The 14,718-nt window shown below is 37.7% G+C and overlaps 1 protein-coding gene across 1 annotated transcript; it reads left to right on the forward strand.

The window, feature by feature from the left end:
• Positions 1-816: 816 nt before the first annotated feature.
• Positions 817-9,122, forward strand: TOC64-III (translocon at the outer membrane of chloroplasts 64-III). Its single transcript, XM_012997782.2, has 13 exons — positions 817-1,263; positions 1,737-1,889; positions 1,986-2,110; positions 3,169-3,294; positions 3,934-4,116; positions 4,227-4,371; positions 5,296-5,464; positions 5,787-5,918; positions 6,015-6,215; positions 6,887-7,014; positions 7,103-7,154; positions 8,324-8,393; positions 8,719-9,122. Exons 1-13 carry the CDS (start codon positions 1,061-1,063, stop codon positions 8,799-8,801), a joined length of 1,770 nt encoding a protein of 589 aa, XP_012853236.1. The 5' UTR covers positions 817-1,060; the 3' UTR covers positions 8,802-9,122.
• The last annotated feature ends 5,596 nt before the right edge of the window (positions 9,123-14,718 follow it).

Raw genomic sequence — 14,718 nt, forward strand, 5'->3', positions numbered from 1 at the left:
AAATATTTTAGGGGGTTTTCACAAAGGAAGATTTAATGTATGGACTTATCACTAGTTTTTATCTATAAGAGGGGTGTATTGCTAATGACCCCTAATAATAATCATCTATCTATCAAACATTAAAATTAGTGGGGACTGAGCACCATCGCCCTCGTGGCCTTATGCCGACTTGTCTACCAACCCAAATGTCCTTCCTTTATGATCACAGAACATTCTTTTATAACTATCGGTTATCAATTTGTGTTATATTTTAATTTAAATTAAATAATTATTTCAAAACAAAATAAGAAAATAAATAAATTTTTTGAAATGTTAAACTTCGTTTTAAATTTAATAATACTGTTTTGATTTCGAACGTAATTTTGTCCACTTTCTAGTATGATTTTCGTAAATTTCAGAATACGAAAATCGTAGTCCTTTGATATGTGTTTCGAACACAATTTGAATCAACTAGATCGGATGTATGATGACAACGTTATGCATCAACGAGTCACATTTCCAATTTTAGATAACTCAAAATATCAAAATTATGACCAATTTTCAACCAAACATCCAATCTTGGTGATTGAAGTTATATTAGAAAGCTAACTCAAAGAACTATAAATCCCGTATTCTGAGTTTTGCATAATTCAACATCGAAAATGATCAAAATTACTTTCAAAGTTGAAACAGTATTATTAAAACTGAAACGACATTTATCGCATCCCAAATTTTACCACTATTCTATTTTTCACTCAATTACTTCTTCATCATTATTGACAAAGTCAAAAAAAAAAAAAAAAGGAATAAAAAAATATTTGAAAGCCAATGATAAACCCCATACAAAATTTAACCCCCAAACCCCCAAAAAGTCATACCCCCTTTGCCCCCCCTTCCTTCTAGGTTTCCTCTCTCCTGGAACTCATCAACTATTTTATCCTTTCTCCACAACCCCTTTCTTTATATAATCTCTTCATCTTTCATCCCTTCCTCATTATTTATTTGATTCATTTCTATATTTCTATAATCGTATCGCAAAATTAAGTCAGCCGAACGGTTGATTTCTCAAAAACCTGCAAAAATGGCGTCTTCATCGGCGAACTTGTGGGTTTTGCTTGGCCTTGGGATAGCGGGGATATTGTTTATGACGAAGAAGCTGAAGCGCGCAGTGAAGGCTGATTTCGGAGCTTTTATGGAGCGGTTGCAGCTTTTGCCGCCGCCGCAGCCTGCCCCTCCCAAAGCTCCTCACCCTCTCACCGGCCTCTCTTTCGCGGTCTCTGATGTGTAAGCATATTTCATACATTTTACGGTTGTGTAATTTTACATTGGAAGTCGTCAAAATTGGAAACGTGGAATTGTTTGGCGAAATTCAGTAGCTACTATCGGTAGTATAATCTTAAACTGCATAGTTATATGTGTATTGATTCTGATGGACTGTTTTTGTTTGGTTAGGCCATTTTGTAACGATACAATACCTGATATGTGTTTAAAAATCAATTAAATTTTGAATAGGTTTGCGTTTGAAAGTTAATTTGATTAACTGTGATATGATGTTTGTGATTTCTTTCTCGATAAGGAAAAATGAATTGTTACAGAGTGACGGTGTAATTAAATGTAACTGACGGTCCGATTCTCTAGATATTGAATTTATACTAAAACTATTAGGCGGTTGTTGCTTAAAAATTATCTTTTTTTGGATTAAGCATGCTCTATAATTTATGCTCAACAGTCTCAATTTTGGAGTCTTTTTTTGTCAGATTTAATATCGAAGGGCATGTAACTGGATTTGGCAATCCAGACTGGTCCATGACTCACGAGGCTGCTACTCGGACATGTCCTGTGGTTGCACTTCTTGTTGATGGAGGTGCCACATGTGTTGGAAAAACCGTTGTGGATGACATGGCATTAGGGTAAGTTACTTGCCCTTATTACAGGGGAGCAACTTGTTTTTAGCCACGACTGAGTTTCTATCTTTAAATAAATTTTCTTCTTCTTTTTTTGAACAGCGTAAGCGGAGAAAACGTGCATTATGAGGCACCAACTAATCCTGCCTCACCTGCACGAATGCCAGGAGGGGCTTCAAGTGGTGCCGCTGTAGCTGTTGCTGCTAAATTTACTGATTTTTCTCTGGGTAAGATCACATTTAGTGTTATAGAAAAGTCTCTATTGCATTCCCCTATTACTTAGTGCTAATTATAGTGATCTTTACACTGCACTAGGTTTTGTTGTTGTATTCGGGCTTCTCATTTTGTATTTTGATTTAGAGGGAGGGTTGAAGTAATTCTTTAATTATATCAACAATCTTCTTGCTATGTTATAAGAATTGATATAATGTGGATTTCTCAAAAAAAAATTCTGTAGTAGTTTTCATTTATTGTCAAATATATCCCCGTATGAAATTAATTGGGCTCGCCCCTCAAAAGTTTCAAGTGATAGTGGATCAAATATCTTTGGTACCTCTATACTTTTCAAGAGTTATGGCAAGGCATCTATGAGGTATGCTACAGAAGATTGTCTGCACCTAGATTAGTACAATATGAACGGTGAAGAAATTTATCATCAATGGTAGTGTAATAGAATAATATAAAATTGCAATTTTTTCAACAAATGATTAAAGTTAAGATCAGGTATAAATGGTTGTTTAGAAGTAGAGAGTTAATGGTGGATCTTAGGTAATTTCAAGGGCACCTAAGTATATGCACCTCTCTTATACTCATTCCTAACTTATTTAATTGATAAATTATACGTGGACGTATGTTAGTTTGATATACCACAACAAATTAGCGTTCGCAGTATCCGAAATAACACAACCAGTAGAAAGAAAAAGAACGATGAATTAAAAAAAGAAAATTGGTTGGACTCCAGAAAGTTAGTTTTGTCTTTTGTTTGTGTTAATGTTGATTAAGTATTTAGCTCGTGAGGTCCAACGCCAATGCCAATGCTGTTTCATTAATAGTTTGATGATATTTTATTCATAATCAGTTAATTAACTCTTGCTGGTCTCACGGTTATTTTCCACTTTCATGCATAAATAATTCTCGACTATCAGTAGATTGCTGTGATTCTACTGTTTCGGACTTGATACTTCTGAAGGAATTATTTTATTGACTTCGTGACTTGTACTGTTTTGTATTCTGCACAAATCTTCAATTAAGAAGACATGCTTGTTAACTTGCTAAAATATGACAGGCATAGATACTGATGGTGGTGTGCGAGTGCCAGCTGGATATTGTGGTATTCTTGGCTTTCGACCATCTTACGGGACAGTCTCCCTCTCTGGGGTTGTTCCTGTTTCGGGAAGTCTTGACACAGTAGGTATGTGTATCTACAAATTCCAGGTTATGTCATCTTGTTAGATTTTTATTAAAATCTCTCTTTGGCATAATGTCAGTTTAATTTGGAATAGTATCAAAGTTCTTGCGTTCATCATTACTATACCATGCTTCTCCACCATATAGTAACTCTAGCGGATGACATTAATCTTGTGAAAATCTTTGCTGATCATTATTAGGATGTTTTGCATAGACTGGTGTCTCCCGCCATGAAACTATTCAACCATTAGGAATGTAATAGACAAATTAATAGTTGCTCAGAGTCAGGACAATTACTCCTATTGCATCATACAAGTAGTCCCATGATCATTCCCAAGCATTAATACCATGTAACACATTTACGATGAGGATTTTTTTTGCATGCATCTTTCCACTTCCAAATACCAGCTCATTTAATGATATATCAATATGTCCTCAATGCAAGAGTAATTGGTGTTTCTTTTTCTTTTAGTGTAAATGCACTTCTTGATTTATGATATGTCTTCGGTGCCAGAACGTATTCCTTTCTCTCATTGAAGAGCATTATGTCGGCTTACTGTAGTAACATTTTAACGTGGCAAAGTTTTCTTAAAAATTTCAAACGTTATTTCTCCAATAGTGGATTTATACCTGTGAATTGCAGGATGGTTTGCAAAAGATCCCAGTGTACTTCGTCGTGTTGGTCATGTGCTGTTGCAGCTTCCGTATGCTGCCCCACGCAATCCAAGGAATATTGTGATAGCGGACGACTTTTTTCAGTTATCAAAAGTTTCTGCAGAACGTATCACTCAGGCAGTGACCAAATCCATCGAGAAGTTGTATGGAAGTATGTTCTTTTACTCTTACCATGGGTTTTAAACATTTTCCTTTGAATTCCCGTTAGTACTTTAGTTTCAGTTTTGTTATCCTGGATTGCTTATTAGGCTCTTCTTTCAGGACAAGGTTTGAGGCATGAAAAGCTCAGTGATTACATAAGTTTGAAGGTTCCAAGCTTAAACTCATTCAACGTCAAGCAACTAAATGGTGAGGGGAGAGCTTCTCCTATAAGATTGCTGGCAAATGTCATGCAGATGCTTAAGAGGTGAGGTTATAAGTAGCATTAAGTAAATAATAGGTTGATGCTACTGTGCTTCAGTTACTATTCTTACAATGACATCTTTAAAGAAAATAATTTGAATGCTAATGGTGAACATGTCTTGCCATGGTAGAAGTCTTGTTTATATTTTCATGTACACATCTGTTTCCAATTAAGGCCTTTCCAACGTCTAGTTACTGATTCAGTTATAACTATGTATACGAACGTGGTCTTTGACATCGGAACTGACTCATACATACTCTGCTCAGTGATTCTATTTGGAGAACATCTTAAATTGATGGTTGATTGCTTTGTTTCATGGTTTTCTGAGTTACTGCAGAAGTGAGCGTAACAGAGTACACTGAGAAGAGGGAAATAGTGGTTTACTTTGGAAATAGTGGTTTACTTTGGAAATAGTGGTATGCTACATCGAGCTGGTCATAATAGTGAGACGAGAAAAGGGAAAAGAGGTAAGTGGATTAGGTAACCAAAACAACAATTAGGTTCCATTATAAGGATAGTCGAAGTTTTATTTCTCCCTTCTTATCGCTTAGGTCGAGATCAGAATAAAGACCAAATTGAAAGGCCAAGAGTTACTTCTCTTAGGCAATCAGATCTCAATTGTAGTGTTTGGAATCCTCGCTCTTTGTCCTATCCAACCCCGTTTTCTCATTCATACTTTCTGCAACTAAGTTATGTTGTCTTACATTTCTTAATTTATCAGTTGCCTTTTTCGCAATAACATCTTGATAGTTACTATTCTGTACCTAATTGTAGTGAACTTCATTTATTGGTATAGTGAAATCAATGATGTGCATTGTTAATTTATATATATGCTTGATACTGCTGGACAAACGATTATTGTCATTCTTTCCGATCAAATTCTTTTTTGAGTCCTGAATGGAATAATTGACTGATGTTTTCTTGCAGGCATGAGTTCAGACAAAACCATATTGAGTGGATCAACTCTGCAAAGCCTACCCTGGATCCTGTCATCTCAGCACAAATACCTGAAGTATTAGATTTGACTGACGCAGACATCGAACAATGTAATGCAATCAGGACTGAATTGCGTTCAGCTATCAATGCGCTTTTAAAGGTATTAATTATCATGTTTCCAGTCTGACCTGTATTTTAGGACACTGGCTTTCATCTGTTTTCTTTTCTATCTGGGAACTGAAACTGAATACTGTACTCTCTCACACCTATTGCTGATTCCACCAGACACAATATCCATGCATGTTATGCTAAATTGTTTTTGCAGTAAATGTTATTACATTTTATGGTATTTTGAAAATGAATTTGCTTGTATCCGTTACAAATCACTTCTAGTCTTCATAAATCATTAAACCATTTCAAACTGGTTGTGCGTTATTGCGCTTCTTACTACTGCCTGTTGCCTGAAACAATTGTCTAAACAGGATGATGGAGTGTTAGTCGTTCCTACTTGTGATCTTCCTCCCAAATGTGGCGCCAAAGAGATTGCATCAGAGGAATTCGTGATTCAAACATCTTGTTTTACAAGTTTAGCTAGTATGTCAGGCTGCTGCCAGGTTAAAGTTCCCATCTCTTCCCCACACATACGTGCTAGTGTGAGTGTGACATTGCATATCATCTATTTGAAAACTGATTTACTGTTCTCTCTGTAGGTTGCACTACCACTCGGGGTCCATGAAAAGTGCCCAATTTCTTTGTCTCTCCTAGCTAGGCATGGGGGTGACAGATTTCTGCTCGACACTTTGCAACCAATATATGCATCTTTGCAAGAGCAGGTCGATACAGCTGAAAAGCCTAAACCATCTAGTAAAGTTGTGACACCGGAAACATCAGCAGAGATGGCCAAAGAAAAGGTTAATCCTAAATAAACACGTCCTTTGGTTCTGATAAAAAAAAATACTTTTACCAAGTTATTTATGACAATTTAAGTTTCACCATGTCAGCCTCTCTTTTATAAGTGTGCACTTATAAGTTACCAATATTAGTTTGTGGCATTCTCTAGTCAATTTCGCAGTTCTGTGTTTTTAGTAATTTCCTAGCACGCCTTCTAGAATATTTAAAAGAGCGTAATTCTTGCATTTGTTTTCTATGTTCACATTTAGACCGATAAATTGCAGTACTTGGTGGGCATACCTGCTTTACTAAATGAGCAATAGTGAGTGTAGCTTAATCTTCTGTTCTGCTGGTATTTAGTAATTAAACGGGCTGGGGGATGTTTTAGTCATATTAGGCAATGATTCAAATTTTTTTATGCATGGTCCCTTTGTTGTTTTTTTATGCATGGTCCCTTTGTTGTGCACTTTTCTGGATGAGATAGGGCGGTACTCTTTTTAAAGAATAACCTAATGAAGCTATACATTTTGTGTACTTTTCTCTTCATGCATGTTCGATTGCAAATTGTTTTGGTATTCTACCTGCCCTGTTCCATCTTTTAGGTGGACAAAGATATTAGTGTGAAAGCTTCTATTTGCATATCTGATTCGTGTTCTTCTTAAGTGAATTTGACATCCTGTTAATGATTTAGGGCAACCAAGCATTCAAAGATAAACAGTGGCAGAGGGCAGTTGGATTTTATACAGAGGCCATCAAACTCAACGGGAGTAATGCAACATACTACAGTAACAGAGCTGCGGCTTATTTGGAGATGGGAAGGTAGCTGAACTTTTATAGCTTCTTGAGTTGTTGCATCTGCTTGTAGATATTTTGTATTATATTTCACTTATTTATTCTTGTAAATCAGTTTCCTCCAAGCTGAAACGGATTGTACTCAAGCCATTGATCTCGATAAGAAGGTTCTCTCTCTCAACCTCTATTAACCCCACCCCATTCTTGATTTACTCCTTGATGAATGTATTCGGTCACTTATTCATGCATGCTCCTCAGCATGAAACAATTTCCTCTTATGGTCATTGTGTTGTATATGCATTCAAATGTGGAAAGATTGGTAATTAGCTGTCAAAGTCAAGGAAGAGATAAATTAGGGAATAAATCAAGGAAGAAAAAAATCAGGGATTTAGAATCCCTGCAAATTACTACGTTGCTATTTTGCATATTGTAAACCTCTATTTAAGAGAGGTACGTTATCCGTAATAAACAAGTAGAAATTCATCTAATTCAAGAGATCTGGAGCTTTTTCTAACGAGTTCCAAAGTTATCAATTCCCTTTAACGAGTTGAATTGTTCTTTACAATACATGTTGCTCTAAGAACCACAACAAGGGAACCAATCCTTTATTCTAGGGTGACCTTGTTGTTAATCGTCCAGTAACTAAGTCGAGGTCTTAGGTCCTGGGAATGTAACACATTGGTCCTAACTCCTAAATTTAAAGCCAGTTTCATGATTGCCAACAAGTCTTAAAAAATCAAGTTACCCCTAATAGTGCGTTGTTTGGATATTGGTTGTTGATTTTGTTGTGTTCATGTACTGGTGGCAACTGGCAACGACACTGTTGCTCGTTAATCTAAAAAGTACAGATAAGATTTGAACAGTAAAATATAATATATTTTTGTAGTGATAAGTTGAAGGTGAGTTTGTGTGTGTCGGATGGATCTCAAAGTGATTTGTGTGAATCTGAATGCTTGCAAACCTCGAGGAGATTTCAACCATTATCCCTTTACAGTATCAACTTGACCTATTCTTGAATCTTGCTGAAGCACAATCATTCTTGTATCCTGTGTGGCTTTGACTTGTTTGTGCATTTTTTGACCTACTAAGTCAAATTTGACTTTGTTTTTTGGACTTTTATTGATCACTTGTTTGAATAATATTATCATTTAAATGGGGAAATGGTGTCTTATGGTTAACCGGTAGTGCAAGTGCATTATTCAATTATCTATTTTCTGAACATGTATGCCTAATTAAAGCAATTCCATGCTCCTTGATTGGTATAGATGTTTTTGTCATATGTTGGATAGAAGAAATGCATGAGATGTTCCTGAAGAATTTGTTGGCATGTTTGCAGAGTGTAAAGGCCTACTTGAGGAGGGGAACATCGCGGGAAATGTTGGGTTTCTATAAAGACGCAATGGAAGGTGAGTTTTCATTTCATTTGTTATTCATTTCTGAAAATGTTACATGCATCGAATCTAGGATGCTGAGGAAGGTAGTGAGTTATAGTCCGTAATTTGATATGTTATGAAGTATCATGGAAAATATTATTGATCAAGCCTGGATAATGGTAAATGTTCAATCGTTTGTTTTCTCATATGAAGAAAATTATTTATATTTTCATTACTCCTTTGGTCTATAGACAGTATGATAGTCGAAGACTTGTGCTTCCCGTTGTGAAGGATTTGTGAAGGGCTCTTATTGTCTTGAATTTGTTTATCTTTAAACTTTGTATTCTTGAACTTGCAGATTTCAGATATGCTCTAGTTCTTGAGCCAAATAATAAAAGAGCAGCCCAGACTTTGGACAGGCTGAAGAAATATTTTCTGTAGTTCCATCAGAATGAAAGAGCACCCACGAAGACCTTGTGCCTCAAAAAGATTGTTTTGTGTAGACCAAGCATCAGCTTTTGAAATGCCAATGACCAATTTGCATTGGTAATGGAAGGCATTGATTGTAGTCTTCATTTTGTCGTATAGTAGCGCTATATTTAACACCATCTATTTTTTTTAGCATAGTGCAATTTTTTCCGGTCTCTTAGAGGCCTTACTTTTGTTATATTACTCTTGGCGAAAAGTCAGTTTTGGGATATCTGTCGGAACGTTGAACATTGGAAAAACTGTTTCATGCAGTTCAGTCTGATTTTAGTATGATTTCGGCATAGTCTCTAGAAAAGATTAGGTGCGTAGTTGAAGGGCTGCATTCAAAACACTCAAATCAATTCTACCTACCCCAAAAACGAATGTAAAAAACGATGCACTATTAATGGATATTCATCATAAAGACTTCGAGCAAGAGTAGTCTTGACGCTACCTCCCATTCCCAACAATTGGCATAGTCTTGAGTTTATTATCGTGCCCCGTTATTCGATCCTTTCGTTCGATCCCCAAATCCCACCTGAAGAGTTCTTATCCAACTTTGACAAAACCATCATGGCAAGATTCCTTCAGGCCTCTTCTTCGATCTCAAAATTTCTTGAGATAGATTCTCGAGGCTGTTATATCCAATACTTTCCGAATCCGACCAGAAGTGATTCGATACATGAAGTTTCAAGGGAATCTTTAACTGCATAAGCTGCATCTCCGATTCTTCTTTCCAAGACAGTATGGACTGTTTGGTGGGGAATTTGTGGAGGATATTCTAGAAAGTCTTGTAAGAGAAAAGCAGATTTGGAGAGACAGAAGTTGTTCTTTCAAGTGAGGAATAGAATACGGAATGTGTGGACTTTGGTGTTGATACGATCCTTGATGATACTAAATATTTTTATGATCATGTTTTCAGGCAGTAATTTGATTTTTGAAAACCGTTTGACTTGCCATTTGGTGCATCAAAGAAAGTTAGAGCAACTCCAACAGTAAAATGGATCATCAAATATTAATTTGATGCTAGTTTTATTATTTGGATACTCATTTACTCCAACCACAAGCATTAGATGTATTATCAAAATTTAAATATATGTATAAGTATATTTAAAACAGACACATGTCAATTGATGATAGGTTGTTTGGGTAGTTAATTTGTTGCATGATGCGTTTTTGCGTATCTGGAAGCTAAATATCAAAATAACGACCAATTTAATTCTTCCATTGAAGATAAATTTTGAATTTTGGAGCATCAAAATAGAAGTTTTATGTTACCAGCTCAAATTGATGGAATAAAATTAGTAGCAAGAAGAAGGAAGAACATGCAACGAGGTAGACATGCAGAAATACCTAACAAGGAAGATGATAATTGCAGAGAGGAATTACTACCGTCCTATTCGAAGACGCATTTTCATTACACGTTTTTATTATTATTACGTTTTTATTCGTAAAGGGTTCCAGCATGCCACGTGGCCGAGAAGAAGAGGAAGAGAAAACAATTGAAGAAACGTTATTTACATTTGGATTGTTTCAGCACTTCTATTCCTTTGTTTAGCACTTTCTAATTATAGAGTAGTATAAATGGAGTAAGCTTGAGCAAAGAGAGGCAGCTGATTTTAGGTCAAGTCTTCTAGGTTTAGAGCTGAGTGTAGGATGGACTTGTTTCTCGAAGCTTTTCAGTGTTAAGCTTCCCGATTCAACCTTGTTTACGTTTGATTTCTTTTATCAATATATATATCTGTTTGAGTTGCTTACAATTGGTATCTAGAGCCATAGTTCTGGGAAGGATAGATATGGCAGATGGTACACGATTTGCAGAGCTAAGAAAAGATATGGATATGATGCGGGAGCAGATGCAAGCAATAGCTGAAGCCAATACTAAAAATGTGGAAGAAAACCGTGCTATGATATCTTTGATGATGGCTAAGTTCCAGCAGCAGTTTGCTTCACATAATGACACTGGGAGAGCTCCAGATCTGGGAACTCATGAGGATCTTCAAGGGGGTACAGAGTATCAACTACCCACTAAGTGCTCTTCAGTAGAATTCCCTAAGTTTGATGGCACGAATCTTCGTAGCTGGGTGTATAAGTGTGATCAGTTCTTTGATGTTGATGGTACACCTTCAAACTCTAAGGTGAAGCTAGCAGCTGTGCATTTGGAAGGAAGAGCCCTCCAGTGGCACCAGACATACATGAAGGCTCGTCTTACAAGAGAAATTCCGAGCTGGGAAGAGTACATCCGAGCCTTGAATAGCAGATCTGGCACCCTGCTATTTGAAGATCCCATGACTGAGCTGATGAATCTCAAACAAACTGGATCTCTGCAGGATTATTTGGATAGGTTTGATGAGTTGATGAATTGTGTGGATCTTTCAGAACCATATGCAGTGAGTTGTTTCCTTGGAGGATTGAAACCTGAAATTTCCTTACAAATTAGAATGTTTAAGCCTAAAAATATGATGGAAGTGGTTAGCCTAGCCAAGTTGCAGGAGCAGACCCTCACCCTATCTCCCAGAATACACCCCATTCAACAGCAAAACCCTACTCAAAACCCTATCAGAGCTTCATACACCTCTAACCGACCTAACACCTTAGCCATTACTAGGAATCCCAACCATAATTCTAACACATATACGAGCAACAACCACACTAGCCCCCATTCCAACAGAAACAACCCAACCAACCACAGAAACCACAACCAACCCTTCACCCATACAAAGAGACTAAGCAATCAGGAAGTGGATGATAGAAGAGGCAAGGGCCTCTGCTTTTGGTGTGATGAAAAGTATTCAAGAGATCACAACTGCCCTAAGAAGAGACAGATGTATGTGATGGATATTTCTGAGGATGAGGCCATGATAGAGAGTGAGCTGGAATATAACCCTAGTGTAGATTTCACAGGTCTCTATACATGCTATGACTGGGACTCATGATTTTAGGAACATGAGATTGACTGGATCATCCAAAGGAAAGACTATACATATCTTGATTGACAATGGGAGCACCATAATTTTTTGGATGAACAAACTGCAAGATCCTTGGGGTGTGAATTAGTGGATATGAAACCATCATATGTGAATGTACCTGGAGGAAACAGACTTGTTACTAAATTCAAGTGCCCAAACTTCACTTGGAAGATGCATGGGGTGGAATTTTCAGCAGAAGTCATGACATTGCCCTTAGGAAGCTGTGACTTAGTGCTTGGGATTCAATCAATGGTTGGTCACTTTGGGGGATATATGCAGTAATTACCAACAGTTGAAAATGGAATTCAACCACTTAGGCAGAAAGGTGGTATTGAGGGGCCTCCAACCTAACTCAGTCAAGCTAGTTTCTAATAAGAAGTTGAATAAAATTCTACAGAAACCATCTCAGATTGCCTATCAGTGCATTGGAAGTTTACAAGATGGAACTTCCTCAAGTGCACCCACAACTCAGAACTGCACTGATCAAGGAGAAAGTCCACTAGAGTGCATTGCTAGTTTGAATTCTATGGAATGCATGGGAGAAGAAGGAATGTCAGAACTACTAAATGAGTATGCAGATTTATTTGCGGAGCCTAAGAGTCTGCCACCTCACAGAGAACATGACCACAAAATACATCTTAAGGAAGGGTCAGAGGCTATCAATGTGAGACCCTATAGATACCCAACCATACAAAAGAATGAGATTGAGGCCATTGTTAAAGAGCTACTGGACTCAGGAGTGATTAGAACTAGTAACAGCCCCTTCTCCTCACCAGTGGTGTTGGTGAAAAAAAAAGACAATTCTTGGAGGATGTGTGTGGATTATAGAGAGCTCAACAAGAACACTGTCAAGGATAAATTTCCTATTCCAGTCATTGAAGAGTTACTAGATGAGCTACATGGAGCCAAGGTCTTTTCTAAGATGGATTTAAGATTTGGCTACCACCAGGTTTGAATGCAGACTGAGGACATCATGAAGACAACTTTTAGAACTCACCATGGACACTATGAGTTCCTAGTTATGACATTTGGTCTGACTAATGCACCCTCTACCTTTCAGAGCCTCATGAATAAATTTTTTCATAAGCAACTAAGGAAGTTTGTCTTGGTTTTCTTTGATGATATTTTGATTTACAGTGGAAGTTGGCACTCACATCTAGCACAATTGAATGCAGTATTGGAAATTTTGAGTGAACATCAGTTGTTTATCAAAAGAAATAAATGTTCGTTTGGGAGTTCCTCCATTGAGTACTTAGGACATGTGATCACACCAGAAGGAGTGGCAGCTGACCCTAGTAAGACTCAAGCCATGAAGGACTGGCCAATTCCTAGAACTATCAAGGAGTTGAGAGGATTCTTGGGCTTAACTGGCTATTACAGGAGATTTGTCAAGGACTATGGTAAGATAGCTTACCCCTTGACTCAGTTGCTGAGGAAGGATAGTTTCAAGTGGAGTGGAGAAGCTCAACAAGCATTTAACTCCCTCAAGGAGGCCATGACCCACACCCCAATATTGGCACTCCCTGACTTCTCTAAGGAGTTCACCATTGAGACTGATGCATCTGGCACTGGTATGGGAGCTGTGCTGATGCAGCAAGGCAGACCAATAGCTTTCATGAGCAAGGCTCTAAACATGACTCAAAGTGCTATGTCCACTTATGAGAAGGAACTCCTTGCCTTAGTAACAGCTGTTCAAAAGTGGAGACCATATCTGATTGGCAACCACTTCACTGTGAGGACTGACCACCAGAGTTTGAAGTACTTGATGGACCAAAGGGTGGCAACTCCAGCTTAACAGAAATGGTTGGTTAAATTATTAGGGTATGACTTCTCAGTAGCATACAAAAAGGGAAAGGAAAATGTGGCAGCAGATGGGCTGTCTAGGATTATTATCCTAGAGGCAAGTTGTTTTACTATTTCTATGCCTCAATGCTCTTTTTTGGAAGAGATTAAACAAACATATGTCACTGATTCTAAGTTACAAAAGATCATTAAAGATTTAAAGGAAGGTAAAAGCAACAAACCTTCTTATTCATGGGCTGCTGAGGTGTTATTAAGGAAGGGAAAGATAGTGGTAGGAAAAGAGAAAGAACTGAGAGACAAAATTCTCTGTCACTATCATAGTGCTGCAGTGGGGGGACATTCTGGAATCCACAGTACACTTCATAGGGTTAAGCTAATTTTCTATTGGAAGGGATTGAAGAGTGATGTGCACACTTGGGTGCAACAGTGTGATGTGTGTCAAAGGTGCAATGGAGAAATTTTGGCAGCCCCAGGGTTATTGCAACCACTCCCTATTCCTAAGAGAATATGGGAGGACATATCCATGGATTTCATTGGAGGACTACCAACTTCTGGAGGAAAGGACACTATATTAGTAGTGGTAGATAGGCTGAGCAAGGCTGCACACTTCATAAGTTTGAAGCACCCTTACACAGCTAGTTCAGTAGCACAGCTTTTCATGGAGAATGCATACAAGCTGCATGGGATGCCTAAGACTATAGTGAGTGATAGAGACCCCATTTTTATGAGCAGATTTTGGCAAGAATTCTTCAAACTTCAAGGCTCTCAGTTGCACACTTCAACTGCTTATCACCCTCAGACAGATGGTCAATCTGAGATAGTGAATAAGTGTCTAGAAGGATATCTGAGATGTATGAGTGGGGAAAGACCTAAGGAATGGGCTCGTTGGTTGCCTTTGACAGAATGGTGGTACGACACCACCTTTCATTCATCCCTACAAACTACCCCTTATGAAGTTATGTATGGTCAAAAGGCTCCCCTCCATCTACCTTAAATTCCCATGGCATCCCCTAATGAGTTGGTGGATAGAAGTCTGCAACACAGAGAAGTCACTATAAGAGTGATCAGAGAACAACTATTCGACGGCACAAAATAGAATGAAGGTACAAGCTGACAAA

Source organism: Erythranthe guttata, chromosome 4 (genome assembly GCF_056151865.1).
Source record: "Erythranthe guttata isolate IM_541 chromosome 4, IM_541, whole genome shotgun sequence".
NCBI classification, from domain to species: Eukaryota; Viridiplantae; Streptophyta; class Magnoliopsida; order Lamiales; family Phrymaceae; genus Erythranthe; species Erythranthe guttata.

What these genes read in the sequence shown, in the direction of transcription:
- TOC64-III (XM_012997782.2), top strand. Translation starts at nt 1,061, where the DNA reads ATGGCGTCTTCATCGGCGAACTTGTGGGTTTTGCTTGGCCTTGGGATA. An exon ending in TCTTTCGCGGTCTCTGATGT is followed by an intron (nt 1,264 to 1,736) that starts GTAAGCATATTT and finishes TTTTTTTGTCAG; the next exon opens with ATTTAATATCGAAGGGCATG. An exon ending in CTATCAATGCGCTTTTAAAG is followed by an intron (nt 5,465 to 5,786) that starts GTATTAATTATC and finishes TTGTCTAAACAG; the next exon opens with GATGATGGAGTGTTAGTCGT.